The 23,744-nt window shown below is 43.3% G+C and overlaps 1 protein-coding gene across 1 annotated transcript in view; it reads left to right on the plus strand.

The window, feature by feature from the left end:
- Mxd (MAX dimerization protein) overlaps positions 1-23,744 on the plus strand; it is a 285,259-nt gene that overhangs the window by 157,777 nt on the left and 103,738 nt on the right. Inside the window, exon 6 of the mRNA XM_076794420.1 lies at positions 18,002-18,335. Coding sequence (XP_076650535.1) covers positions 18,002-18,335 — 334 coding nt within the window. The remainder of the gene's footprint in view (positions 1-18,001; positions 18,336-23,744) is intronic.

Raw genomic sequence — 23,744 nt, forward strand, 5'->3', positions numbered from 1 at the left:
TGGTTTCGTTTGAACCCATAAAATCTTCTCGTACATAGGTGCACAAATGCTCTGAAAAAATACTAAGACTGACTCCCGAAAGCAGAGGCTTCATAATGGGTCCGGTTGGGTCATCGTGCAACCATTCTGAAAGTTCAATGAAGTTGGTCGATGAACGATGTAATCTCGAAAAACGGGGAAAACGAAGAAAAACATTTCTAATTGGACGTAAACCGACGTTCCCGTTTGCCGATCGACTTCAAACTTCGCACGGCTCATTTCTCCGGGCAATAGCACGATTCTAAAGACTATCCCAAACAAAACCCTCCGGTGAAAGACTGAGATCATCCCACCGTAATAGTCATCCCACTCCTGTTTCTTTAGCAAACGAAACAGGCAACGAGAGTTTCTCGGGGAAAGATTGCGCTCCCCGTCGGAGTCTCGTGTTTGGCGAAACATTGGCAAAGTCTGCTGGCACGAGGGAGGTCTGCGAATCCCTTGAACATCGGTGGCCGTCGGAAAATTGCCGCGGCGTAATCTAGTTTTCCTCGATGCCCCGAAACGATCGCGCTCTCGCTTCCACAATCACGGGCGCGCGCGCGCGCGCACGCACACACGGGGGAACCTAGGAAGGGCGCGATGAGAATGAGCGGCGAAATGAGAATGGGGGACACGAGGCAATCTTGCGGCTGGTATCTAATGCAGGCACGTAATGTACAGGTACCTGCAGATCGGATTGATATATACCCAGAGAGAGTCTCCCACGCGGACCCTGCATGCATGGACGAACGGTGGATACGCGCCGGTGCACGCCGCTCTCTGTAAACCGTGCAGCCTAGAACGTAGACAAACACGCGGCCAGCATAGACAGAGGAGGAGAGCTACACCGGCACACGCTCACGCATGCACGCCAGCACACGCATCTACGCACGCAGTCTCTGCACGCTATTGTGCCAGCCAGCTTGTAATTTACTAACTACGCGTCCATTGTCTGCCGCTATTCTCTGTTTGCCGCGACACCTTAGCCTGCCTTTCTGACGACCCACCGGAGACTCTTGCGATCCTACTCCCTCGACTCCGATGCGTTACTCTGTCTCGTCGATTGTCAATTCATGTGCTTTCTTGGTAGCGCTACCTGCTTCCGCCGAACGCGTCATTTTTTACCCCTGTGGAACGGTCGTTTCAAACATAATTATCATTCGCCATCAATTCTGATTTCTTTTATATTTTCCGTAGTATTTGCGAATTACAACGAATGTATCACCATACAAATATCAATCAGTAAAGTATTGTAATTGTCGGGAAATAGAACGTCCAGCAAGATTAGTAAAATAAAATAGAAAAGAAATGGAAAAACTGCAGAGATGTGAGAAAATTGTCTTCGGGACATAAGCTAAAATTGATAAAAATTCACACCCCTTAAATATGTACATCAAACTTATTGAAAGATAGTGAAAGAGCAAGGTATTGAGTAAAAAAAAAATCTGATAAGAATATTCATCCCTTAAAAAATGTATGTCAAATCTATTAAGAAACAGTGAAAAGTGAATAGCGAAAAATTGGAACGAAAAGTTTCACTCACGATCCGCAATTTCCCCAATTTTCCAACATTTTCCATTTTTTCTTTTCTTCCCTTTGAACGTTCGTCTGGGAACGAGGCAAGCAGAGTCTCAGACCCGGTCTATAAACACGCACTTCCGCTCGGGAATAATGTATGTGGAGCAGCGCCGGCGAAGTTCGAGTGCATCCAGTGGTAAAAGTGAAGTCTGTTTCGTCGTTGCAACATTGACGCTCCATTTCTCCGTGTTCACGAGGGCGACCGTGAAAAATATCAAAGTAGTTTATACGAAGTATAAACCTGTTGCACTCCGTACACCGAGAGGAGACGCACAATGATTCGTTAAAACATTTCCCCCACCACCCACCCCCATTCTGGTCCCCGTGTGTCTCCGTCACGTCTAGGCTGTTACTCAGCCCACCTCCCCCCGGAGCTCCTTTATTATTTTCCTCGCGAGGAAAGATTAAGTCTCCCCCTATCGTTTCCATCGTACCCTCGCCGCTCCACCCCAACCCTCTTTCATCTCACACTATTTATCTTTCCGCGATTCGTTTCCCCTTATCTTCCTTCCCGTATGACTTCCGTTCCTTTATTTACCGCAATGTTCCACGGCGTTCCGATTCTCACCCCCGACCATCCCTACTTTCATCCTTCGGGCATTTATTTTCGCGCCGCTTTTCGATTTTTGGGGTCGATCCAATGAAAGCTGCACTTGTTCTCCAATTTTCTGAAAGAAAATATACGAGCAGACTGCGGATTTTTATGCAAAATAGAAATTGTTTGCTTCAATAGCAAGACACAGAGACCAAATTTAATCAAATTCTTACTCGAGAGTACGTCAATTTAGATTCTTAATTTTTTTCTTGTGTCCAAACGACTGTTAACAAAAAATTCAGCTCCCAAGAGACTTGAACTCGAAGAGAAGAGAATTTAATAGGGAACCGTATTCACGGTAGAATAGAACTATTCAGAGGGTACGGGTATAGAACGGTATCTTAACGTTTCCATCAGAATTTGGGGTACGGATGCGGAATTTAATCGCGAAACGGGCTCACAGTAGAATTGGACAGTGCAGATCAGACACGGTGGTTGCCTGTGTACATTGCGAATGTTTCACAATTTAAATTTTAGTTAGAGCCATTATTACTAGTTACTAAGAAAACTGTTATATTAAGCATATGTATATGTGTTAAGAATTACGATAATATTAACACACTATCGGCGGGAAAGGTATTAATACTTTTTCCACAGACTGGCGCCAATCGGCGGGTCGGGTATTAATACCTTTTATGCAGAACGTACGCTAAGTGTTAGTAAAGCACTTACCGATGCTTGTTTTTTTCATGTAGTGAATATTTTGTTTTGCATAACTCTTTGTAAGCAACCTTCAGGTTGTTTTCGCCCGCTAGACGTGTGAGTCAAGCTCATGGTGTTACTCGCCGATAGTGTGTTAACATATTAAAAATATATACGTATTAAGAATTATATAAATATTACTATCAATGTACATATATTGAGGTAATATTAATAATATTAACACGTTGAACGCCACGTCAGCCATATGTGGCTGACGGAATTATTTGCGCAGGTTTTGAAATAAATTTTTACGTTGATATATTCATTGTACTAAACTTAATTAGGATCTGTAACATGCAAGAAAGTTGGAGGATTACTCAGTATCGTACATTTAATTTTTTGCAATTTTTATTTCATTAAATAACTTACTTTGATTTTATGGAATTTTTGGGGTTTCTAGTTTGGCGATCAAAGTGTTAATGACTATTAAGAATTACATCAAGTGTCAAATTCCCACTCGGTTCCACGTAGATAAGGACGACCATGCAACTGTAAAATGCAAAGTTCGGTTAACGTATTCTCGTGTTCTACGTTCCCGTGTAATTTTTCTGAAATTTGACCTCCTCCATGATTTTTCTTTTCCCCGGTTCGTCTTGCCGCTCCGAATCGGAACGCCACTTTTATGCGACACGGAGCCGCGTTGATGCATCGACGCGTTATAGTGCTATCAAGCGCGGCGCGCTGGTGCATCGGTGCATCGGTGCATCGCGGCCGCGGAAGAACGAAAACTCAGACTGCGATCGCGTTAAGGAACACGGCCAATGGCGGACTTCCGCCTTGGGAACGATGTTGCGGACCTGTGCGATCGACACGGTACGATCTTAAGTATTTTATAAAAGCCGTTCCTGAAGAGCGCAGTAAACCGTAATGGATTTTAACGGGGCTGCGAACCGTGGGTCATGACACTGCTGATGTTTATGCAAATGGGATGCTTTACGGACTGATTTACAGGACGGGTGACAAACAAAAAAAAAAAAAAGAAATCACTGGAGCTGCTAACACTTAATAGGCCAACAAAATAGAGACCTGCTTACACGCTGTATCAACGCACTGTACGTTGTTAATAACCTTGTGCCTGGAAGAACTAAAGAATCCGTAAAATTACAATAAAAAAATTGCTGGGCTGCAAAGCGATGGTAGAACAATGAAACGTTACGCTGAATTTCGGTGATAAAGTGAAACAAAAGCTTGAAAAATGCAAACAATAGAAATTGTATGACTGTGTCGTATGAATTGTATTGACTTTGAAGTTACACAATGCTGTAGGATTAACTCAGTACGACTGCTTTTTTTTTTTTTATCGAATCGTCCAAAATCTAATTAGAATTTCTCGAATAATAATGTTGATAAATTTGTTAGTTCTAAATTCTGAAACGATCCATCGTCTAGGCAGTTTGGTAAATCCGCCGAATAAATGTTTATACACAAAGGGAAAGCTTTCAAGAGCGCGGTCACCACCCCGGAATTTCAGTTTTTGAGAGAGTTTAAGGAGACTATCGCGTGGCTAGAGCAACACCCGAATTAGAGCAGAGAATTTTCGAGCGTATTTAGAGCGGATTCGGAGCACGGAAGTTCCGCTGTTCAACAGTTGTTCGTAATTATCTATTCGCCCGTATTGGAGCGGCGTATTAATTAGAAGAAAGTATTCTGGTGTTAGCGGCGGTGACTCAAAACTAAAGCAATACCGCTAGAATTTATTGTTAGTCACCAACAACTGCGAACCTGCAACGATACCGTATCCGATTCCCATAATCCTGCAAAGGATTATCTTAATCGATGCGCAGGGAGAAAACACACGAACTGCTGCAGAACGTATATAAATCGAGGTTCATAAAATTGTACGATTTAGTGCGTTTACTGTCGGACCAATAACTATAAATAATTCGATAAAATGCTGGCAATTGATTCGGTTGAAAAAGGAAAGCAGATCAGATTTATTACCGTCACTATTCTTTTATCCACCCTACAGTTTACGATTTAGGAAAGCTACGATTTATTGCACCGACTATTCTTTTGTCCTCCCTACGATTTGCGACACTGACGATAGCATTATGTAAGGGAAAATGTGATGACCAGACTGTGAATGTTTACGCAATTTTCAAGTTTTCTAGGCAAATTTTAGGAAAGTGGAAACAAGTAACAAATTTTTACTGCTAGTGGCCTTTGTAGATCGGAAATCAATAAAAATCTAAATTCTGTGGAGTTTTATATCATAGCATTTTTTGAACATTTTCAGAAGCCATAAATCCATAAAGATCCGCAGACTAGTGGACGAAAAATGGTAAGAAGTTCGATTTCCGTCGTAATCGTGAAACTTGAAATTCATTCTGGTGCTTATCAATAATTACAGTCAGAGGAAAGTAGTTTAACAGTCTGTTAAAAATCGGACATTTCGTATGCGACAAACAAGTACCATAGAACGAATCGCAGATGGCGTGTTAAGTATTGGTATGGGAAGAGACGTTCGGGTATCGGGTGGGATCCGACGAGCCGAAGGAAAACAGAAGACCGAAAATGACGGGTAGAGAAGAAGGGCGTGCGAGACAAAAAGGCCGAGAGGGGTTGGGGGATGAGGAAGAGGAACCGGCGGCCACGATGAATCGGGAAAGTTCCGATCGATTCAGTTCGTACCATTTCCTCGAGCGATCCCTCGACCCCTCGGTCGATGGATTGATTGAAACGGTCCGCGTCGGGCGGAATTAAATGAGCAACGTGGACGTGGAGCAACAATCCGTGAAAGGGAACACGGCCGATGACGGGGGTGGGGGTTGGGGGATGCGTCGGGGTTTACGGGGGTTGCTCGAGTGGCGCGGGAGAGGGTGGAGAAGGTAGGACACTGGATCTCATCCTTGGGAACATTTCCGGGCAAGAAGAGCGAAATGGATTGCGGAGGAAGCGTGCGTCGTCTGCTCGATTTAAAGAAGTAATTTGCCAGTGGTGAAATCAGGTTGCCGGATCTACAGGAGAGGGGGAGGTGAGGGGAGATTTCTCTTTCGACGGACGAGCATAAATTTTTTCGACTGGCATTCACCCTCGGCATGGGATTCGTTTCGGTGGAGGGGGGGGGGGGATATTTAATGTTCGGGAACGGGCAGTGTCGCTTAGCGACAATTGTGTTTAATTGCCGGGAAAATGTAGCCCGCCCCGTCGCACTCTTTCCATTATTATCCGCGACGCGTTTATCGGGGCTCCGTGACGATCGTTTGGATCGTTCGAGTGATTGCTCCTCCTCCACCGGCCCCATGATGGTCTTTAACGGTTTTTATTTATTTACCGGGCGGACGATGCAATTTGAGCGGCGAGCGAAGCTGTTATGGGAAAAGCGAATTCTGACGCGACGAAGACGAACGAGTGGGAGGAACTGTTATCGAGCTCGTAATTTTCTTATGCCTTACACCTTTCCCACCGGAAGACTATAGCTGCCGTGACTGAATTAAGCGTCTAGTATAATGTAAAACTTAAAAAAAAAAAAAACGAATTGACTAATATCCGTGTAGGGCCTAAATTTACTCGCTTTGTTATCCAGAGTCATTCAACCGCGGTTTACCTTTTATCTGGGATGTGCATCTTTAACACTAGATTTACGGGACCCGTCAAAATGGCGGATTCTAATATTTTTAATTCACGAATATTGAGATTGCAAACATGGATCCATAAGGAATTATTTAAGAAATCGATTACTCTCTAGGTATATATTATTTAAAAAATGGCTACAGATTTTGATGGATATATGCATGTTATTTTTATAAGGAAATGTAAAATAGTCATTTTTAGTGCTCCGTAAACCTAGTGTTAAACATCGTAAACCCAATTTATTTGCAAGAAAAAATGAAACCGTGATATATCCGTGATACATAACGTCGAAGAAGATGAGAATACAGTGAATTCTCGATATATGTCCACAACACGGGTCTTGTATCGTCAAGGACACATACCCGAGCCGTGTTATGTTTACACTCCTCGGCGTCTATACCCGGTGGTAGTGGGGATAATTTCGCGACGTATATCGTCCAGGCCTTGGCGACATGTATAAAGAAATCACCGTACTGAGTTGTACTCGAGAAACGATGAGGACTGAAGCAGAAAAATTAGTTTCAGTACGTTGAAACCCAAGCCACGAATGGGCTTGCATTGAACAAAACGAAACTGATAAAGTTCGTTAAAATTTGTTGTGGAAAAAAATTTGCTCCCGGGTCGTCCTAGCACATCGGATTTCCTCTCGTGTCAGCCGTTAGAAGGGTCGCCGATAGGCGGCGATGCGCACGTGTGTGTCATGTGCATCCCTCGCCCCTTGGTTTGTGCCCCATCGGCTCTCGGTATCGCGGCGGCCACGGCGAGGACGACACGCACATGCATATTGCACCAGGCTGCATAACCCAGAAACGAACGCCCACGAGTGCGGCTGGTTCGCATGCACTCGCGCGACCAGCCGGCAGCGATGCAACGAAGAGTAATGAATATTCCGTTTCTGCGTGGGGTTGCGTCGGACGCGCGCCGCAGAATTCTGTTTATCCGGTAGCCCGTATCAAAGAACCTTCGCCATAACCGTTGATCCGGTGGAAAACATGCTTGGATTCTTGTCGGTTCAGTGATTCTTTTTTTTCTCTCTCTCTCTCTCTCTCTCTCTCTCTCTCTCCGCGGGGCCGCGATTTACGCCTAATGGCCCGCAATTATTGCATATTTATTGCGCTCTCCGCGTGCGTGCACGTGAGGCGGATTTAATTATTTTCCGTACGTAATTCCGTGCCGAAGGTGGTAAGTATTTGATAAACGAGGGACCGTGGCAAGTAATTGCGCTACAGTTCATAAATATTTATGTTATATATGGCGTACAGGATGTCTCGCGATACGGTTCGTATTCGAAAAAAAAAAAAAAAAAAAAAGGAAAAAGAAAATAAGAGTAGAAAATACGATAAGATGGAAACTATTCTGTTTGCATAAACTGGATTAGCATAAATATGTGCTGCACGCTGTTGGACAGCGTTCCACAGGGAGAAGTTACGTCCTGCGAATTACGTTTATCCTCGCGACGTGGTCGCTGCTCCCTCGCGTCGATGACGAGACATTTTTCTTACTATAGCATTGAAACGACGGTGTCCATAAACAGCATTATTTCTGATCGATGTTATCGCGGCATTGCGTATTCATTACGCGGCGATGGCCGGTTTACGTTCAACATATTGTTGTTCGGCCCCTTTCTTTCTTGTTTGCCCCTGTTTACCTGTTTACCGTGCTGTGCCGCGTGGGAATATTTATATTTTGTTTGACAATTATAAATAGTATTCGCCACAGCGAAACATATATTTACCGTGTACTCGGACTGGTTTTTCCCGCGAACGTTTGTATTCTGACGCGCATTTCCAGCCCTTCTTCTGTTTTTCTATTATTACTGTTTGTTACATCCGAGAAGGAAAAGCTCATTCGTAAGCAGAAAATTAAGGAGTGAGATATAGTAAACTTGGTTTTAGACATTTTTTCCCGGGTAAAAAGAAAGACAAATGAAATTGCCTTGTACGGAAAGTCATATATCCTTAGCATCACATGTATCCGTGGCGCTATTAACACTAGGTTTACGGGACCCGTGAAAATGACGGATTCTAATATTTTTAATTTACGATTATTCAGATTGTGAAGATCCATCTACGTGGAATTACTCGACAAACTTCTTTCCTTAGGTATATGTTATCTAAAAAATGGCTTGAAACTTGGATAGACACGTTCTTCTTACTTTCATAAGGTAATGTAAAATACTCACTTTTAATGCTCCGTAAAGCTAGTGTTAAAACAGACGGTTGAGCGGTAAAATGGCGGCGGTAGAGCCGGCCGAACTCGACGAACCAGGATCTGTTTGGTCGTCGGTGTCTGGTAGAAGACAGCCGCCTATCGCTCGGTTTTCGAGCGGATTCCGTCGCGAGGTGACATAATAAACATTGAAATTTAATGCCGCAGCTGCGCGAACGATTCGTATTCCGCGGGCCACTCTGCGGTCGTACGTCGCATCAGGCTTTATTGGCCAGTGGGACATATACGTACGGTCCACCTTGCATTCAAGCAGGATACGAAGGTACGTGGAATATAAACTCGCATTATTCGATCGGGGAATACGCGCGGGGCCGTATAATGCCAGCTCGCGCGACCGCACCGCTCGCGCTCGGCTCCGCGCCGCGTCCGCATTTTATTTACATTATTCAGACACCGCCTAACGCGCTCTCCGCCGTCGTATATACGCGAGTAATATAATTGCAGGAAGCACACTCCCATCGCGCGGCATTATCATTCCGTTTCCACGTAAGTCGTCGGGCCACCGGTTGCCCGTTTACCCGCCGACTTTTACTTCGGGAACGTCCACGCTCTCTTCTCCAGCCCACCAGAAAAATGCTAACCCCGACTTGCACAGGTGAACAGAACTCCCACCGTTGCATAGGTAATGCAACTCGGATCTTTAATCCGTCAAACAGGTTCTCGGGGAAAATAGAATTTGCGACCGAGGCTAGTTCGCCAGGGGAAAATGCTTGAGATTTGTGGAGACCGTTTCCATGATTAACCCTCGACCCTTCCAAATGTACTTCGCGTGTTCCAAATATTTAATGGAATATCAAAAAATAATGAGTCTATTTTAGCAGCCTCTCGGCCATGAAATTTACCTTAACTTCGATGTACCTTGTAATTGCCTTATTATTTGATTTACCGTTATTTGATTAAGCGTTCCTTTAAGCCTAGTTTCTAAGGTCAAAGTAGATAAAAATAAGCTACTCCGATAAAATATAAATAGAGTAAAATACTCCTTAAATTAGAGCTATTATTTCAGATTTAATATTTATTTCTGCCGAAGTGGTAAATAACATAGTTGCACGTTAAGTAATTATTGGCATAAATTTGGGTGCGGCTCCGATAGTTCACTTAAAGGTTACGGGGGTTGAAAAAAAAACCAAGGCTATTATTAGAATATTACCGTTAGTAGATCGCAGATTCTGATGCAAATACAAATTTACGTTTTTCAGAGAATAGTCGATAGTGTGAACTGTATAATTTGATAATTTCTCCTTTTTCAATTTCTAGGAGATACACGGTACTTTCAGAAAGTCTGCCCACTAAAGCTTGCCCGTGCCATAATTATGCAGGTGGAAAGAAGGTTAAAAGTGTAATTAGTCTTAATTAACCTCTTCACTGATATTTGTGCGTTAATCTCATTTTCTTTCTAATCTGTGCTCGAAAGTGGCCCGTTTTTAAGGATGCGTGATCCTCTTAAGAGATAATAGCACCGTGAATCATGAGGTTTCTTCGGGGAAGCTGCTTGTGTCTTGGAAATTCGAATGTGCATGTCATTTCTGGCTCTTGTCCTTTCTATTATTCCTCTACCCTATTAAGCAACCACTATTTATTGTTATTTTGCAGCATCGCAGTCGTCGAAGTTTGTTCAAGCTCGTGCCAATTATAATTTCATTTCCGTTGTTGTACTATTCTTGTGCTGCAGCTGGAAAAATTTAAATTGAATAGACATTTATTTCTTGTACTATGTGCTTTATTCGTTCATACGTTGCTACAACAAATGCATAAAATTTACAGTTTATGGATATCTAATAATAGATTATATCTGGAAATGATTGTTGGTTACATTATTCGTTAGTTAGTCGTATAAAAATAATTTGTCTGTGTTCGCCAATTCTTAAAATGAATTTTGTTAGATTCCAGGTATAGATTTTGTAGATTCTATTCTATTTAACAGATTGTATTATATTTGATGGGTTTTGTGATTTTGTGGGTACCTTCGTTTCACAGACCCTTCCGACGATTGTTTTACGAGCTCTTCTCGGTTCTAATCGTCCACCCACGCCGTTATTATCCATCGTCCTATTCCTGCCCCATCCCAGTCTCTTATCGCAGCATCCCTCTGTCTTCACTTTTTATCCGTCCCTCTTATTCCAAGACGTTCTCTTCTTCCGAATAGAAGAAGTGATTACAGGGGACTATTGTATAGTGTTCTGGAAGGGTGTCATAAATCGCAGACTGCTTCCCCATACCCCTTAACAGCTTCCTCTATCGCGTCGCCATCGTTCTTCCTACTGTCCTTATTTACATGCCAGCTCCTTTCTCGTTTTCACTCTACCGAACCATACAAAAAAAAAGGGCTCGGGAATGCAATGGTACATTCACGAAATACAAGAGAAACATTATTACATTGTTTTCGACTTATTAGAATTATTGATAGAGGAAATACATTTTTGTACAATGCCCAATTTGGTATTTAATACATAATTCATCCTGTAAATATATTTTCTGCATATTGCACTAGTTTCGTATTGTAGACAGTCCTAATCGCTCATATTCAGAGTTAGTAGAAACGGTGGCCCATAGTCAGACACGACGGCCAAATTTGATTTATCGCATTTCGGGAGCCGATTTTTTCAAATAGGACGTCTCAAATAAAAATAATAAAACAGTGCAATCTACGTAACATTTTAAAGGTAGAGAGATGCGATAATAAATGATACATAATTTTCAGAAATTGAAAGAGGAAGGTCACCGATTGTTGCTGTATAATTAGCAAACTTTTTCAGTAGGTTCTACATGAACTTTAATTAATTTTGCATTGCGCGAGCTCATTCTTCTTTCGGGGCCGAAGAAATACGGGACATTGTGCTTGACGCGATACTCCCCGAACTGAAATTGTAGTCTTCGTGTTTACGTATTCCCCGGAGTAACTTTCTTCTTTCGTGGAACTTTTTTCATAAAATTTGTATAACTTTCGCCCGGGAAGCTTCGTCACACAATGAAACCGGCTTACGTAGCGCCGGGTGGGAGTAAACGTAACAGAATCAACTGAAAAATGCATCGCGGACGCGTGACCGTATCGAAACCTTCTCGAATAAAACGCGACAGTCGGAAATTATAAGTTGAATTATCCACATGACATTCGGAGTGTTTGAAATATTCAACGAGCCTGCGAGAATTATTAATACGAGGCTCGCGTATAACGCGAGCATTTCGATCCCGGGAAATACGATGAATCTTAAATAATGCATCTTCCATCAATAATTTAGAAACTGCATTTAAACAGACTGCGACAGAACAGTTATTAAATTAATCTAGTAATTCGCTGCTGTTTTCAAAAGGTGGTGACATAAGTCATTACTTTTAATGAACTTCCTAAGATGTTGAAGAATGATAATTAGAACAATAAAGGTGGGAAACTTTCATGAAATATAGCCGATTCTTGTTTACAAGATTGTGCAATGTAAACGTATAAGATAATGGGAAAACTCGGAATAAAATGTTCGAATCGCGTCTAGAAATTCTTGTACCAACGTGTCTGTTCATGGCGTACCGTTTCTACTTCAGGCAGCCAGAAATGCACGCGTGTCAGCAAACTTTCGAAGTCGATTATCTCGGAAACGAGGCGCCACGCGAAAAAATTTTACTCCACAATTCCCATTTATTTCTGCACGCGGAGCATCCTCTGTTCGGGTTTACCGCGTACATGCACGCTGCATTCGCCTAAGCGACTGTACTAGTTTTATTCAACGCTGCGATCGGATGAGGTACAAATTTTGTGCCGTCGTTTTAACACGTTGACTGCCGTGTCACCCATATGTGGATGACGGAATTATTTGTCCAGGTTTTAAAGTACCAAATTTGATTAGGATCTGTAAAAGGCAAGAAAGTTGGAGGACAAAATATCATACATTTAATTTTCTTCAATTTTTATTTCATTGAACAACTAAGTTGAAGTTTCATTGAATAGTTAAGTTTAAGTTTGTGCAGTTTTTGAAGTCTCTAGTTTGGCAGTCAAGGTGTTAATTGTCCTACAGTTTCTGAGCAATTAAATATAAACCAGGAAGATCTGTTGGGCCAACTACATTACCACGGTAGGAATTCATTAATTAATTAGATTTCGAGAAATGAAATATTGGTCGACAGCACGTTGGAAAATATAAATAGTGAGATTTATACATTCTATGTTATATAAATGTATTCTATATTATAAAAATAATCCGATATGCATTTATAAAATATTATTCGCTCTATATTAGATACATATGTTTTATATAGACTCGAGCGAAGAAAAATCGTGCGTTGCTTGAAAATTCTCTTTCTGCTACGGTCGTGCATTTCTTGGGAGGGAGAAGTGTGGGAAAATTAAAATGTAAAACGTGTTAGCGGGGTTTTAAGAGGAACAGTGGATTGCTTACCAGCGTAGCTGGTACTATGTAAATGAAAAGTCGTTCGAGAGTTAAAGTGAATTCAGCGGCGAGCGTCAAGTGAAATGCTTGTCGATTACGCGCCGGAAGAAAGAAAACAGCGTTCTCCACTTCTTGCTGCGCCGGTGTGGCAATAGGAAGCCCCCTAATCGCGACCGTGCAATCGACGAGTCTCGGTTATTTCGCGTTTGGCCTTCTACACCGGAACTGGTCGCCCTCCTCTTTCGTGGATTGGCGAATTGCGAAACGAGAGACCTGGACGGAGCGATGTGCAATGGACACGACGTTGCCTCGCCTCTCTTAATCTCGAAATCAGTTTCTGCGTCATCTGACAGTGCATTATAGCGCCTCGATGCAACTTAAATTATGAAATTTAGAGAAACATTTCACACTCGCTTGTTTTCAATTTTAAACACAATAATATTAGGTCGTTCCATAAGTTCGTGCCGTGGATATGTTTATATTATTCACTATTGAAAAGTATTTTAACAAATAACCGCAGATATTTTATAGTGACGGTCTTTGACAAAAAGGTCAGAAGAGGTTGTGGAATGAAAGGGTGTATACATATTTTATTTTTAGAATTTAAATGATACAAGAGTAAACGGCACGTACTTATGGGACGACCTAATACAAAACGATAGCTAGATTAATATCAGTTTTCAGGGTTTAGTGATTCTTTCATCTATGTAGGATAATTCTTCTAAATCGTCGCTCGTTTAATGGTGGACACGTAGCCATCGAAGATCGATGCTCGCGGCCACGGGGAGAAAGAATGTCCTGCGATTCGAACACGAATCAATAACGACGATCGTGATCGGCCTCTCTTAATTCACGATCGCGTGATCCGTCGCCTTAATTACTGTGCAACCTCTCGATCACTCCGGATACACGGTACGGCGTGTCTTCTTTAATTGAATCTAGTCGGACCTGGTCTCCGATGACGCTGGCCACATTTCTCCCTCTGCTCCATCGCAGAAATGCCCTAACCTTCCTATGGTTCGCTCAAACATAGCTCATTTTAACGCTTCAATATTTTTTCGGTATTACTCTGGACTCAATAAATGTCCTAGTCTTAGTGTAATCTACTCAAACACTGCTAATTTTCGAGATTTAATATTCTGTCGATAATATTCTGGCTTGTGAAAATGCTTGAATTTAAATTACAAAGACTGACGAATACAAACAAAGAAACAGAAAAATAGTTTCAAACATTACGCAATTACGAAGTCCTCTGATGACGATGGCCTGATGTCAATGCCCTAAGCTACATGTAATCGGTTCAAACATGGCTAATTTAATATTTTGTCCATATTAATATTCGTCTAGAACAAAAGATTGGTTACGAAACTGAACTCTCTTTGTGTCATCCCAACACATTAAACATCGATGTCCACAAAATTAGTTTAAATTTTATTTTTTTCATGATGTAACAAACTCTTAATTTTGTTATGTGAATAATTAATTCAAGTATACTTGTCGGCACAAGAAGTGGATACACAGTCTCAATGTCGTCAATACGTGGACAGTCATTCTCAAAGGTTTGAATAGCTCTGGTGGCAATTGGAATAAGTATCGAATCAAACCATAGTGTGAGCCTGATAGTCTCCTAACGCGATGCCAGCAGGAATAAATTATTTAGCCCCGCGTGTCAGGCATTCGCACAATTATCGTTGCACATCGATTCGTCTTATTGAAAACGTGTTCGTCCGTGAAGTTGTATAACTTCAATTCCCAGAGTACCCGCGGGTCAACTCTCTGAATCCACCAACAACGAGTCTTTATTGTTTTGTTGTGCGTGTACACCGGAGTTGGTTGAATCAGTGACATTTGTAACACGTCGAGCACCTAATTTCATCGCAAGCTCACATTCTAGCATCGAGCGCGCGCGCGCGCGCACACACACAGATGAATGCCGAGACGGCAAAGAAAAACTGTTTGACAACCGGCTGGAGCCGTAAATGCATTATGCAACGGTCATTATGGTACGTCGGATATTTTCCCTGTTCACGATCGCGGCAACTCGCAATTAAAACTCGTCCAGCCGGAAGGATTTAAAAGTTCAGCTCGCGGACAAAGGCTGGACTTTCTCGAGCAGCCCGGAGGAAAATAATATTTCCGAAGGTTCATCAGGGGTTAACGAATGTTTCGCAGAGAGCCGGGTTAAATTATTTAAAGTTGAAGTCCGCGGATCCATCGGTAAACCGCGTAATCCTGCATTTTTCGCCGTGCAAAACCGTGTTTCTGCGAAACTGTTCGGAATTCATCTAATTAATTTCCAAGGACGGCAGCGCAAACAAAGATAGAGGGAAAAGCTCTCTTCCTATCCCGCGGTTAAATATCGGATTTTTTCCCTCTAACGCGAAAGCCTCCGGTCCCCCCTCTTTCTCTCCGTCTCGCATAATTTAACATAAACGCATTAAGAAATCCTCGATTCGGGGAGCTTTGCCGCGCGGGACTGGATTACCCCGTATCTGTTTTTCAGCGTACGAGAGCCGACCGGATGAAAGGGGTCGGCGAATTAAACGTCGAAGATTAACCGACCGTTAATCCAGGCCCGACCGACGTCGAATTTATGCGAAAGTTATTTCGCAAAAATCCGCAAGCCGATCGGCCTTCGACCGATTCCGAGTGAAAGTCCGCTTGAGTGATCCCCTGCTAAAGTGTGCTACGTTAATTCATCGTATCGGACCCGGAGACGTCGAGTTTGTGTTATTAAGCCTTGAGAGAATTTCTCGACGAGCTGCGCGGATCGCGAATGTACGATGAAGCGGTGATTCGAGATTGGGAATGATGGAGGGATTTTCAATGACACTTATCGTTTTCATCGAAACGATTAGTCCTGTTAGTTTGCCGCGGGGTTTGATTCGAGTCGCAATTCGGAGCCCTAACCCTAACCCTTTGAAGCTATTTTAACTCCCAAAACGAAACATTTCTTCCGACCTAGAATATTTCTCTTCTACATACATTTTTTTTTCATGTTACACATATGAAAATGGTGCAATTTACTCGCACAATACTGAAGTGTTCAGTAATTTACTAAATGCAAACAAATTTAATAGTGTAAAAAATATTTTGAATAACGCAATGCGAGACCCACGAAAGTGTCTCTCGAATTTGACACCGAGTCCCAAACACTTCGACCACCCGACTAGAGGCAATAAATTAGCCTAAGAGTCGAAGGCTCTTCAGCCCAAAGCGAAGTATTAACTCGTCCCATTTTTTCTGCGACTTTCCGGCACCATAACATTAACAATGTAAGACAGTGTCTGGACAATCTCTAAACACTCATCCCCAATTTTCTCCCACTACTATTTACCACCTCCACCACCAATTTTACATCCCTTAAAAACTCATCTCTGCGCGCGAGTCTTCAGTCTTCAGCTAGTCCTCATTGAAGTCGATATAATTAAGAGTTATTGTTACCAACAAGTTGTACAATTCCTATACCACTCGAAACACCTCACCCTTTAAAAAAGAACTACCTAGCACGGTTTTAACTAACCAAGCAGGAGTGACAGAAATAAGGAAAGTCGAATTTACTCATCTTTTCCATCTACGCACGTACAACACAGCAATTTTTAGTGGCGCCTTGCAGTCCCCATTCGAGTGCTAAGGGTTAACAATGAATTCGAACATTTGATGTGACATTTTTACGAAATCGTTTGCGTTCACTTAGTCAAGGTTTCTGAATTGAATGTAATTTTGAGTCTTAATAATAAACACAAGTTATTATCGCCCATTCAAGCAGATTGTCATGTTTTGTTGAAATTTTCATTTCTTTGCCTTCAAGGTCATCCCAAGGTCATGGTATACTAGGTCGTTGAATTCGTCTTGACACGAGCTATAATACTGTTAAGTCAAAAATACAAAGTGCCACTTAAAAAAATGAAGGTGACCTTGACAATACCATAAAAAAAAATGTTTTTCGAACTTTTTTATTGCAATATATAGCCAATCGAAAACTGATCAACTTCTGTTGAAAATATTTTTTGTCAGATTATCGCAAGTACTTAAAAAATCGTGAAAACTGTTACGCGGGACACCCTGTATTCCTCGGATTTGCTGGTGATGTCGAACGGTGTTTTACTTCAATGTGACCAATGTAATAAGAAGCGAGAGGTCTTGTACAGGGTGTAAAGAAATGTTTGGTCTTGGCTGTCATAGGCGTATTCTACATCCACGGATCGATGAAGATCCGTAAAAAAGAGTTGCCGCAAAATTGTCCTTGATCTTGAATTTCAAGGTCAAGTTTTTGTTTATTCTCATGACGCGTAGAATGTAACGAGATAAAAAGAAATTTGACCTAGAAATTCAAAGTCAAGGACAATTTCGCGAAAACTTTTTTTGGCAGATCTTCATCGATCCGAAGATGTAGAATACGCCTAACGCAGCCAAGACTAAACATTTCTTTACACCCTGTACATCAAGGAGCTGATACAAGCACGGCTCCTCAAACCCAAAAATCGTCGTTCTTTCCCGCACCATATTTTTCTAGAAGAATCACCTTATGCTTCCGCCTGTGCCAAAATTCCGGCGCCACCGTCTATCCCGATCAATTGCCCGGCACCTGCGGCTTAGTAGACAGCCTCTTTGGTAAGGGAGCAAAGAATCCGATCCCGAAATCCCTCGCAGGTCGGCGTCGAGCCGGACACGGATTCCCTGGGCCGTGTATCCCAGAGCCCCAGGCGTTCGCCTGGACCGTACAGGATTCCGAGAGCGGTGGTATCGATCCGGCAGAGAGAGAGAGAGAGAGAGAGAGAGAGAGAGAGAGAGAGCCGTAGGACGATGCAACGCATCGCATCGCATCGTAGGGACACGTGCAGGCACATACAACTGTAGACATATATATGTACACCTTTGGGTTGTGCAGCGCATAATCGCCGGGTTCGTTCGCTCTCTGTTGCAGAACCTGGAGGAGCGTGAGCGTAAGCACACCGTGCACAAGGAACAGCTGTCTCGCGAGCAGAGGTTCCTCAGGCGACGGCTGGAGCAGCTGACGAGCCAGACGGTCCTGCACGGGCTCCACGAGCTCCACGGGCTCCACGGGCTGAGCATGAGCGCTCCGACCGGCTCCTCCTGCGGACCCGGTTCCGCAGCCGTGGCCGCAGCCACCGCGGCCCTCCTATCGAAACGGCGCAGCGTTTCCGAGTGCTCGCTCGGAACGGCCTCTTCCACCAGCTCCACGGCCAGCTCCAGGAACTCCGACAGGTCTGCGGGCAGTCCATCCGTCTCGGAGTCCGGTGAGTACTCTCTGACCTATTCTTGCTTGCGTACCACGCGAACAGCGTCGACTATACTGACCGGCCGAGCTCCCCACTTTTTCATGCTCGGCGAACCGACGTTGACTAGGTGGCCTAACTGCTTGCGCCAGTTCAGGCATGGGGGTCCTCCGCTTGGCTGTTGCCAGCTTGGTCTCGGTTTTCGAGAAGACACTCGTACCAGCTGGGAGTTTTAGCTAGCCTACGATGTTCACCGTGTACTATGTGTGACTGTTCCGTTTTCTAATGCTAGCTAGAATTGAGACATTAACTCGGAGTTGGCTGCTCTCGCCGCTTTCGAGAGCTAAGGAGTCTTTTATTATGCTCTTTCTGGCACTAGGTTTCGGTTTTGGAGGCACTCGCAGCTATGAGTTGTCCTTTAGCTGTCCTATGATGTTGAAATGTGCTGCCTTCTTTATTCTCTGGTAGTATACAAGCTAAAGATACAGCCACGGGGTTGACTAGGGTACTGGATAGATGTTGGACCTACAAGTCTTCAGCTTTAGCTAGCCAACGATGTTCAAAATAAACTATTGTTCTATTCGCTAATGCTATTCAAACTGAAGAAATTAACCGAGTAGTCGGTAGCCACTCGTGCCTCTTCAGGGGACAAGGAAAAAGCCCCTTGCTCAATTATTGCACTTTGTTCTTGTTCTTCTTGTAATGTTCGAGACGAGTCTCACGTTTGGACTTCCTCTTTAGTACGCACGCTGAAGGTCGCACTTTGGTACTTCAGGATGTCTCTTATCGTATTATTAGAAGCTCTAAATTCGGGGTTCAAGGGTGTCGTCTTTCAGCTGCCTTGGGATGTTTATAATCAGTTCCATGTTAGGCTACGCTGATGCTACCCAAGTTGAAGACATCGACCGCGTGGTTGGCTACTTGCGCAACCTTGGAGACTTAGATGTTTCCGGTTACTCTATTACTACCGCTAAATTTGGTCTAGGTATACAACGTCCTTTAGCTACTGTACGAGATCTGAAAGGGATCCCATGTTTAGATCCCCTATTGGGCTCTTTGATAGTGCCCGAGTTCAAGACACTGACTGCTCGGTTGGCTACTCGCACCGTCTAAGAGCACGGACTCTGACCTTGACGGAATAAAATGTTTGTCCATTTTCTTATTGTTCTTCGTGGTTATTTTATCGTCTTCCTCTGTGGTACACTGAGAAATAGTTCCAATGTCAACTGGTTCGTGTAAATGTACAGATTGGGATCAAACGAGCAATCAAATATGTAAATATTCTATCTTTTCAACTAAATGATTACTAATATTTGAATTAAATTCCATTGCATTCATTTGCATACACTTATCTCCTTTGTGTCGCGCGTTGCGGATTTATCAGAGAGGACACAATAGGAACTTCACCCAATCTGACTCTATACAATGGTCACTTAAAAATGTCGAGCATGTTATGAAACAGTCAGTATTACAGCGACAGTGTACGTAACGAACGAGATTATCGTTAATGATAGAACTCCAGAGGATTTAAACGAGTAGAATTAAATGAATTATAGCCGTCTCGCATTCATTCGAATGTAATAGGATTATATGTAGAACACCGGGCTGGCGGGAGATTTGGGAGAGGAGGGGAGGGGAAGGGATGAGTCGGTAGAAAGTTCATAGATACATACTTTATGGGATGAATAAATTCCGGACGATGATAACGATTTACGGAGGGAAGTCGAGCTAAACTCCTTTAAACGGATGGGATGATCCTTGAATTTAGAACGGCAAACAGAGACGCGCCCAACACGCATTCTAATCGAAACATGATACGTATAACTTTCAATTCAGTAGCGGTACGTCCGTCGAAGTATTAATACTGAAACGATAGTCGTGATGCTGTAGTAAGCGCAAACCTTCATTTCTATAACTGTACAATATGAAACGTTTACAATACACAATTATTTTGTAATATAAATGGACTACTCCAAACTTCACGTTCGTATACATAAATATATTCGACTGGTTGAGTTGATTTTTAGTTGCGCAGATTTTTGGAGTCACGAGAGTGGGATTAGATACAATAAAATCATTTTAAATGAAAATACTTATCAACTGGTGCTGGTAGAGGGTGCTCATTAGTAGAGATTTTTAGAACCACAAGTAGGATTACGTACTGTACAATAATCTTTAACGAAAATATTGACTAGCCGGTGCTGATAGAGGGTACATAGTAGTAGAGATTTTTAGGACCACAAGTAGGATTACGTACTGTACAATAATCTTTAATGCAAGCCTTCAATAGCTGGACAAAGGACAATAGCAGAGACTCCAAGGGTTTTTTATCAATAATTTACTCCGCTTCATCCTGGAAATAAAAATAGTTTAGTCGCGGAGAAATCCGCGGAAAAATCGTGTCGAGGAGCCGAAAATAATTTGGCGAACGTTGAAGACAGTTGAGGGGAAGAAACGGGTCAGGTGGGTGTCCAGGTGATCGTGAAAAAGGAGCCAGGCAAAGATCTAGTTTCGGGGTGTGAAGCGTGAACGTAGGATCGCGTGAAAGGGAACGATTTGGCGGCGCTAATCTCGCATCTGGGGACCGAAGAGCGATCTCGGAGGGAACGGCGAGCGGCCATTGCGCCACGGGCATTCTACTCGCGATCATATTTATCGATCGTCGGTGGCGGCATGGTAGCGCGCGGTCATGTGAACGCGGCGTTAACTTCGGGCCGTGTCGCGGCGTGCACTTTGGTCGTTGCACCGCCGCGCCGCGCGACGCTGCGACGTTCTAATCCGAGATTTCTCAGCCGATGAAAACGGCAAGGTTCGGCTGAGTCAGCTCGTTAGAAACAGGACCTACTCCCGAAAATCCTATATAAATAGGACCCGGGTAAAATTGGAGTAATCCGCGAATTATGAGTCAACTGTTGCGGCGCGACGCTGTTACACGGCTCGTTTTAATCTCGTGACGCTGCGTCGCCTATACTGAGCGGGTAAATGTCCTTGACGCGCGTCTTCTATCATAACTAACGGCCCCCGAATTGATAAAAACGAAACACGATTTTTTTAAACATTTTTCACGGTAGCTTGAGAAAGTCTGGCAGCAGAAAATGCCTCCTTGGTGGTATTTGTTTATACAAAGCAAACAACGTTCATTCTTTTAATATTGTACATTTCATCTGATTAATTAGACAGCACTCGGTTCGATATAATTTTTAAAATTTATTCCTCTTTTCAGCATTATATGTAGTCAATTATTCTGATAATTATATTCTGATAATCGCGGTTGTTTCAATTAAAATTCTCCTTTGTTCTGCACGGACAGAAAGTACGAAATATGTACGAGAAACGTAAGAAAATATAATATAACATTATAATAATGCTAACCATTTAGTGGTTCAGTGAACGTTGCTCGAAAAAATTTGCGATTTAATTTTCGTCTTTTATTTTTCTGTTCACACTGTTCCTGTATTTCGGTGCCTTGAAAATTGCCTCGACTGTTCAGACTTGCAAAGTGATCTAATTCCCATCGCGTTGCCAGCGTCTTGCAAATTCATCGTTACAGAGTTCACATGTAAGTACACGCGCAGCGTCGCGTCGCCGTCCAATTAAAAGTGTGATTAAGCGTCAAAGTTTAGGAGGCGTTCGCTCGCGCGAGGCGTCGAATGATATTCGCAGTCTGAATTTCCACCGGCGGTGGCTAATACCGCTGTAACTTTCTTTTCTAATTACCGAGGGGAGTTGCCGCGCTCGCGCGGTCCATTTAAATATTCTCTGTGTACAAATGTCCCCGGTAATCAGTGATCACCGTGTCCCGAGAAGGCCCGCGCAAAATTCCACGGGACGCAACCTATCTCGCGGAGGAAGTTGAATCCTTGCATATCAATATTTCATTTAACTTTATAATTAGCTAGGCTCTCTGTTCATTTAAGAACACCGGAATCGATACCACGGGTTTATCGTCGCGCTGGAACAAGAGAAACGTTATTTCAGGACATCCGGTGCTTCCCTGCGAATCCGAGAATATTTTCTGCTTTTCTTTCTGCTAATTTTCGTTCTACCAAATTATACATTAAACGCGTCTACCACCACGTAATTTTGATGCCACTTTCATTACACCGCCATTACGTTAACGTCGCGTTCGTTATTCGGGTCCTTTTCAAGAAAACCTTTTTCATCCTCCCTCCTCTATTTCGTTTTCTCTTCTCGTCACCAGAGAAGATTTGCTCTAACTTGCAGCTTTCTCAACTCTGATCACGTCGGTTTATAATATTTTTGGCAACGTGCTCATTCTTCTAACTTTTTAAAAAAACCATGTAATTCAGGTCTGAGATTCGCTTTTATCAGAAAATATGTCTACCAGTTTATTCGCGAAATCAATGAAGATACAGTAATGTCTCGTGTAAAAGATATGGGCAGGATATTTGTGAGACATTTATCCTCGCCGAGTTTTGACTCGGTCATTTAGTCTAAACGTAATAGTATAAGAAGGGGTCTCCTAAATGTTTATTCGTTCGAAATACACAATAATTCTTCGAAAAAGCTTTTCCCATAGAATCCGGAAAATCTCTTCTCCGTACAGGCACATTTGCGTTCCAATGTTTCACCGTTGCCACTTGACAGCGTAGTGGTAATCTGACAAAGCAAGCCCTCCGCGAACTGTGAGGGACGATTTCATCCCTTCAGACGGTTCCTCGAGGTTCCCTGGAAATCAACTTTCACGTCGAGCGAACGGATCGTCAGGGTAAATAAATCGTAGTATTACACCCGGTAGATTTGGACAATAGTCCCCCCACCCCCACCCCCCGCGACGATTCCCGCGTTCCCACGCGCGCGGTTTGACGAAATTCAGCGGGGCGGAGATTTTTACGATTCCTCAGCAGAATCGTTGCGTATTACCGCGAATTTCCTCGCTGTCGCGGAACCGTCTGACTCAGCCCGTTAGCAAACTTCCGGCTCGTTCTCTGTCGCTTATGAAGTTCTGCTTCGTAAGACGACGACGAGGTTGCCGGTGGAAAAGGAGAAAGGGGGGAGTTGAAAGGGGTTTGCAGGAAGTTGGGAGCGCGTGGGGCCAACCGATAAAAAGTTGTACGCGACGACGTGTCCCGGCGACGATCGACGATCGCCAACTCGAGGATCCCTCCCCGTTGATCCGTCCCCGTGATTTCGTGAGATGAAGTTCGCGAACGCGTGTCTCATCTGCCGCTTCTTTTCCCCGTCTGCTTCTTCTTCTTCTTCTTCTTCCTCTTCTTCTTCTTCTTCCTCTTCGTCGGGCTCCGTAGTACACTTACACCGGGAGAAGAATTTGGCTCGGTGTCGTTGAACCCGGCGAAGTTATCTTCGGCGAAAAATGCCGCGATAAAACTTGACGAATTTTTGAAGTTTATTTGTTTTTGCTGGCTCCGCTGGCTTCTACCCTTTCAAAACTTATCGGACAGTTCTACG

The sequence above is a fragment of the Halictus rubicundus genome, chromosome 10 (assembly GCF_050948215.1).
Source record: "Halictus rubicundus isolate RS-2024b chromosome 10, iyHalRubi1_principal, whole genome shotgun sequence".
NCBI lineage: Eukaryota > Metazoa > Arthropoda > Insecta > Hymenoptera > Halictidae > Halictus > Halictus rubicundus.